Source organism: Alnus glutinosa, chromosome 7 (genome assembly GCF_958979055.1).
Source record: "Alnus glutinosa chromosome 7, dhAlnGlut1.1, whole genome shotgun sequence".
Classification (NCBI taxonomy): domain Eukaryota; kingdom Viridiplantae; phylum Streptophyta; class Magnoliopsida; order Fagales; family Betulaceae; genus Alnus; species Alnus glutinosa.
Genome location: NC_084892.1, coordinates 23,420,708 through 23,428,046, shown reverse-complemented (window position 1 = coordinate 23,428,046; position 7,339 = coordinate 23,420,708). Strand labels below are relative to the sequence as shown.

The 7,339-nt window shown below is 36.1% G+C and overlaps 1 protein-coding gene across 1 annotated transcript; it reads left to right on the top strand.

Moving 5' to 3' along the window:
* The first annotated feature begins 4,011 nt into the window (after window positions 1-4,011).
* LOC133872963 (ankyrin repeat-containing protein At5g02620-like) lies at window positions 4,012-7,147 on the top strand. Its single transcript, XM_062310659.1, has 4 exons — window positions 4,012-4,444; window positions 4,698-5,139; window positions 5,331-5,743; window positions 6,032-7,147. Exons 2-4 carry the CDS (start codon window positions 4,806-4,808, stop codon window positions 6,911-6,913), a joined length of 1,629 nt encoding a protein of 542 aa, XP_062166643.1. The 5' UTR covers window positions 4,012-4,444; window positions 4,698-4,805; the 3' UTR covers window positions 6,914-7,147.
* The last annotated feature ends 192 nt before the right edge of the window (window positions 7,148-7,339 follow it).

Here is a 7,339-nt window from a genome sequence, read left to right as displayed (position 1 = left end):
ACCACACGCGAGGGGGCGTGTTAAGAGTCTCACATTGTCAAGATATGATTAGATTGTGAACTTTATAAACATTGAGCAATTAAACCTTTTCCCTTAAAGTACCTTTTGAAAAAAAGTAAAGTTTTTTATAAATAACCAAACATAAATACACTTCTCCGATCACAAAGTGTGTAAAATATTTTTTTTTTTTTTAAAAAGAAATTTTGCAGGACACACACTTTGTGTACAAAATGTATAGTACACAAACTGTGGAAGACGTATTACTCTAAACCATGAGTCGCAAGTTGGGCGTGAAACATGCATCGCGGTAGGTCGGTTAGAACCCGGGCAGCAGACGCGGGCCGCTGGGCATGGGATTCGACCCCACACGGCAAAATGTGAAAAAGTAGTTTTAAAATATCAGGCAATCGTTTTGTCTCGTTGCATGACTTCTACGTCCGACTTTGTAAACAAAATGCGCGTCAACGTGTTCTCAAAAAGGCCAAAGCCATCGTCAGATGAGGCCGGCCACGAGTCACGACCAAACTTGTGGCTTTGGTTGATAAATTCAGACACATGATTGAGACACCTTATTTATGAAATTTACAAAATCAAATAAATAGTTAGATGGTCTAATTTTTATTTGATCAAGTGAATTATATAAGTGATTTTTTATAATTATCTTCTTAAATTTTATCAAATCCAAACAAAGCCTCCAAGCATGCCCGCATTAATTCTCTTCTAACTTCATTCAATGTCTAATTAATTGGCCCCCTTTTCCTTATTATCAACGATCCACCCATCCTAAAATTGTCATCATATTCACTCCTTGAGATTTCAATTAATGTGATAATAACATGATATCTGCTCCTTTACGCCTTTCATAATATGATAATCCCATAAACCATTCATTTCATTTGATTACGTAGTCTTACCTAATGTATTGGACCCCAAGTGCTTAAAAAAAATTGAAAAAGGAGGGATTTGCATGGTCCCCTTTGGGACGGGGTGGCATGCGGGCCAATCCCGGCCCTGACCTGCAGGCCACCTCAAAGCAGGTTAGGGGTGGCCCGCAAGCCACCTTCAGCCTATGAGGATGGCCTTTCATTAGTCAAGGGTGGTGCGTGAGCCACCCCAGAGGTGGCGTCGGCCACCTTTGGGGGTGGTTAACAGGCCACCGCCCTCCCTCAAGCCACTTTCAAATTTTCATTTTTCATTTTTTTAAATAAAATAAATTTAAAGTTTTTAATTTTTAATAAATTAATAAAAAAAAATTTTAATTAAAAGTGACGCGTATCGTGTTTTTATTAGATTGACGTGACAACCTAATAATTTCTGTTAAGTTTGTGGACGAAAAACTACTTCAGAGAGTAATTTGTAATTTTCGCCTACCACACGGACCTTACAATTATTTTTTATACCACAAGAAGTGATTTTTAATTTATGCCAACCATAGAGATTTTATTTTATTTTAACTGCAATTTATTTATTTATTTATTTTTCAATTTGAATTCTCAGTTAGAATTTTCTGTTAAATCCTTACGGATGTGTCAAAATTTCTAAAAATATTTTTTTTAATAGTAAAAAAAAGAAAAAAAAAATTGCAAATATTTAGGCGTTGGTCAAGATTTAACGGAATTCTCAAAAATACCAATGCCTGAATCTTTGAATTCTTTTTTTAAAAAAATAAAAATAAAAATAATGATATTTTGAAAATTTTGATAGGCTTTAACGGAAAATCATAACGGATAGGTGAAATTTTAAAAAAAAAAAATTAAAAGATGAACACACTAAATTGATAATTTTTAAAATTTAGGAGTATGATTGCAAAAGTGGTACAAGATAATGAATGATAAGTGAAGTTTTTCCTAGTTTTTTTTTTTTTAACAATTCAGATTTAATTTGTTTTTCTTTCTTTTCCTTAAAAGATTTAAAATTAAATCTAGTTCATTAAAAAAATTTTAAAAAAGAATTCTCGGTAATTTGTTTTTTATAATATCTAAACTAAATCCGTATAGTATTAATAGATCTAATCACGGGGCATTAGCTAAGTCAGCTGTTGAAAGTATGGCCCGCACTTTTTAGATTCGGTAGAGTTGGTCACACTTTTCATGTAGAGTGTTGGCCAGTCATGCTATGCTGATGTAACCCAACATCCTTTGAATCTGGTTGCTATTTTGTAATCCTTCCTTTTCGTTCCTTTTTTTTTTTTTTTTTTTTTTTTTTTTTTTTTTTTTTTTACAATTTAAAAAAGTTAAAATATTAACAAATAATTTTCTTTTAAAAAAAATAAAAAAATTCAAAACCCCTTTTATGGTCACAGCACACAAAAACCTAATCTTAAAAAGAGTTATCAAACACCTCTGAATCGATTCTTTCCAATTTTTGTTTTCCTAAACATTTTTTAAAATATAAATCATAAAATATTTTTTAGAAAATAAAATACAAAACACTTCAAATTTTTTATTTTTTTTCCCCCACCTTCGTATAAAAATGTTTTGAAAATATATGCTCGGTTTTTAAAAAACAAGTAAAAAGCACCTTTTAAGTAAAAACCATGGCTCAATCTTTCATGAACATAAACAAATAGAGATTGCCCCACTTGAAAAAGACAACATAGAAAAAATATCACCCTTTGCAATGGAGATCCCCTCCCTCTACCCTAACAAAGGGTGGATAAGGGGGAGATGAAAAATGGGGTGGAACTCTCCGCCCTTGTGGTGGGTCCCCCCTACCCGCTCCGCGGCCCTTACAAAAAAGTGAGTGATGGGTGCTTTTTCTTCCTTTCTTTGCAATAATAGACACATTGACGGAAGTAGGGGACTAACCTTCCCTCGTCCATTGAAAGAGTGGCAACTCCCAGTCTTTATACATGGAAATAAGATATTTTTCATTTGAAATGAAATTGATAGTATTAATTCCATGGTTATGATTTAAAGTTAGTGTATGCATATGAAGTTAATATTGACACTTCTTTTAAAAAATTTAGATAATATAAAAAATGCACGCTTTTAGATGCACAAACTTTAAATCATAACCATTACATCATTTGAAATGGAGAGAATCTTTGTTCTTATAGACAAGGATTGGTGGCCACCACTTGTAGGTCTAATTTTTTTTTTTCTCCATGTTTTAAAAAATTATTTTCCATAACATACCAATATATATATATATATATATATATATATTTTGTTGTCTTGCAAACTTGTTGGATAACTATGTGTGAAAAGTATTGCAAGCATTTAAACACTTTTTGGAAAGCCCAACAAAAAATGCATAAATCTCTGATCTTTTTACACACATAGGATAATTATGAAATTATATTGAGTCTTATAGTGAATCAAAGAAATGCACTGAAAATAAGATAAAACTAACCATAATTTCGCTCTGAAAGTAAAAAAAATAAAAATAAATAAAATGACCATGAGGTCCATGATCCCATAGTCTATGAAAGAATTGATAAGTATTAAAACAATGAAAGTAGCCATGATTTCATAGTTTATAACTAAAAATTGAGACGGTATTTAACACAAAGGACGTAAATTTCTTACAAACCGGTTTGAAGAAAATTATAAGAGTGACACGTGTCTATTAAACATGTGAGAAACACATGTTTTTTTTTATTAATGCTATTAAAAAAAATATTCTCACATGTTAATGGACATATGTCAATCTTATATGTGAGTTGTATGAAATTTTCATACAAACTAATTTATAAAAAAAAAATAAAAAAATAAAAATCCTTGAACATAACTAGTTTTATGAGATTTAAATAAATTAAAAATTAATTAATTATTACTTTTTTGCATGGTGCTAGTTGCCTACAATAATATAATACAAGTCAATCTCCATTTTCAATAACGGCCAAAAAAAAAAAAAAAACAGAATTTTAAAAAGGGCTACCGTGATAAACATATGTAGGCATATGTATTTTCTTTTTCTTTTTCTTTGTTTTTTTGGAAAGATCCCGCGTCCCTGGTGAATTATTGCAGGAGTAGGTTAGTAGGCTTCCGAACATGGTCCATGATGTATAAATCCCGACGATGATGGCCACTACATCTTGTACGGAACACGCATTGACTTCAGTGGATAACAAGAAGTCAAGAAGGCAGCCTCGTTGCCAATAACTTCATGCCTTTGCTATTTTTCACGATCTCTCCTTCCTTCCTCCTCCTCCACTTCTTCTTCTTCTACGTTTGCTATTATATATTGTTACCCGTCAGCATCACCTTTCCGCAAGATTCTTTCTTTCCCGAGCTCCACTGAGCTTTGGGCTGTGGCTGTGTGAATCATTTGACGTTGTGGCCAGCTTCCCCTTTTCACACCGCACGCTTCCTGCTTCTTTTACTTTTCTTGCTTCCCGTTCTGTCTTCCCCACCTGATCATTTTCATTTACTTTCGCGGAGAATTTCTTCAGTCTCTAGATTGGAGGCAGAGAGAGAAGCTCTATTTTTCCACACCGAAGGTGATTAATATTATTTTTTTCTTCTTATGGAGTATAATTAGTCTTTTATCTATTTGTTTATTTATTTGTGGAAGGTATCCTTTTGAATTTCTGCTCTTATTGTCGGTATAACCCAAGTGCCAATTTCTTCTTGGTAGCAGTTTTTTCTAATTTCACGGTCCTACCTCTTATATTGATGATTGATGTTAATGATGAATGGTGAAGAAACACATGTGGGTTATTATCTTACAGTGGAATTTAATTTCTGGTGTAGATGATGACAGAGTAATATGCTATGGGTTTCCTGGATTCGTAAATTCCCGATCTCCCCACAACGGTCGGCTTTGTTTAGGGAGGTAAAGGTTCACTGGAATTGGTGTCAATGGAAGCTCCAGAGAGGCAGCAAAGTTTGCGCCGGAAGACAATGACAAAGCAGTTGACTGGAAAACGGGACGACACGCCTTTGCATAGGGCGGCGAGAGCGGGAGATTTAGAATTGGCTATGGAGATCTTCTCCAACAGTGGGGAGGCAGAGTTGAAGCAATTGTTGTCCAAGCAGAACCACTCGGGTGAAACTACTCTCTATGTTGCTGCTGAAAATGGTTTTGTTGATTTGGTGAAGGAGATGATAAAGTTCTATGATATTGGTATGGCTGCTACCAAAGCTAAGAATGGCTATGATGCTTTCCACATTGCTGCCAAGCAAGGCGACTTGGGTGCGTGATATTTTTTTCTTGAGAAACTTTGAATGCTTGATTTTCAATTGTATGGCATGGTAGTCGTATGATTGTTTACTAAATAGCATAAAATAAATGTTCTAGAGCATTCTGATAGGTTCTCTGAACTTTTCACAATATATTCTGCATGGAATTGAACTATACTAAGACATTTTGGTAATGTGTTGCAGAAATATTGAAGGTCCTAATGGATGCCATTGATCCTGAACTTTCAATGACCGTTGATCTATCCAACACCACTGCATTACATACTGCGGCAGCTCAAGGCCATATAGAAGTGGTCTCTTTTCTCTTGGAGAAAGGTAGCAGCTTGGCCACCATAGCCAAAAGCAACGGGAAAACTGCCCTCCATTCAGCTGCAAGGCACGGATATTTGGAGGTTGTCAGCGCCCTTTTGAGCAAAGAACCTGGCCTCGCAACAAGAACTGACAAGAAGGGGCAGACAGCTCTCCACATGGCAGTGAAGGGACAGAATGTCGAGCTCGTGGATGAACTGGTGAAGTCAGATCCTTCTTTGATAAACATCATTGATAACAAAGGCTGCACAGCATTGCATATAGCAACACGGAAGGGTCGCTTGCAGGTCAGAAAACTCTGTTCCTGGTTTCCAATTCTGCAAAGAAGTTATCTTTTACTTGCATTGAACAACTTTGAGTTTCAGGACCTTCTAAAGTATTGTTTGTCTAGTTAGAATATAAAATTGAAATGGAGATGAACGAGGGAGACAAGGTATTTAAAATAAGAGGTGAATTGTACTCCACGGTCTCTGTTTTCCATATCCTATTAAATCACCATTTATCTCAAAAAATTAAGCCGATAGAAAATGATTGCATATGTAAGTTGTTTGACAGAATACATGCTTTCATTACAGATTGTTCGTAATCTAGTAGCTAACAAGGGAATGGATGCAATGGCCATCAGCAAATCCGGACAAACTGCACTTGACATTGCCGACGGAGCGGGGTACTCTGAGGTTGCCGCCGTTCTACGAGAGCACGGCGTTCAAAGTGCCAACTCCATCAAACCGGCGGCTACAAACCCGGCCCGAGAGCTGAAACAAACCGTGAGCGACATAAAACACGGCGTGCATAATCAAATAGAGCACACACGGCAAACGCGACAGCGAGTGCAAGGCATTGCAAAACGGCTCAACAAAATGCACACGGAGGGGCTTAACAACGCAATAAACTCCACCACAGTTGTTGCTGTTCTCATTGCTACCGTCGCCTTTGCCGCCATCTTCAATGTCCCCGGCCAATATGCCGATGACAAAACGAAACTGACTCCCGAATATAAGCTTGGGGAAGCAAAGATCGCCCCCAAACTCGAGTTTATTATATTCTTCATCTTTGACTCTACTGCCCTCTTCATATCATTGGCTGTCGTGGTCGTTCAAACTTCAATTGTGGTGATAGAGAGGAAGGCGAAAAAGAAAATGATGGCGGTTATAAACAAGCTAATGTGGTTGGCTTGTGTGCTGATCTCGGTGGCATTTCTTGCACTGTCGTATGTTGTTGTGGGGAAGAACGACAGGTGGTTGGCGGTCGGAGTAACGGCCGTAGGGACATTAATAATGGCAACAACGTTGGGAACGATGTGTTACTGGGTGATTTTGCACCGAATTGAGGCTTCTAAAATGCGGAGCCTTAGGAGGTCATCGATGAGCAGTAGGTCAAGATCATATTCTATGTCGGCGGTAATCTCGGATTCCGAGATCCTAGAAAATGAGTTTAAGACAGTCTATGCGATTTGATCAGATCTGGGTCTGGTATGCCCCCATTGTTTTGGATCTCACAAAACATGAATCTTTCCTTCCCTCCTTGTATGTATAGATCCCTTGTTAATTTCATCCTTCTGCTATAGCAAATGGAATGGATGCTTCCACAAGGATGGTTTATGATTTTGTGCATATTTTTTTGAATGATCTATCAGATCATGTATCTTTTCTTTTAAAGCAATTAATGTAGTTCTAGTTAAGTTTACAAGAGCTTTTTGTAAAACCCAGAATCTAGATAAAATTACCAAATATTTATAGGATAGAAAAAATAAACAAATAAATAACAACGTTTGTTAATATGTTACTATCCGTGTCTAAATATATATTGGACGATGGGCTGCAAAGTAAAATGAATCGGGTAAAAACCGACTCCAACAAACTCAAAAAGGTTTGTTTTGGCTG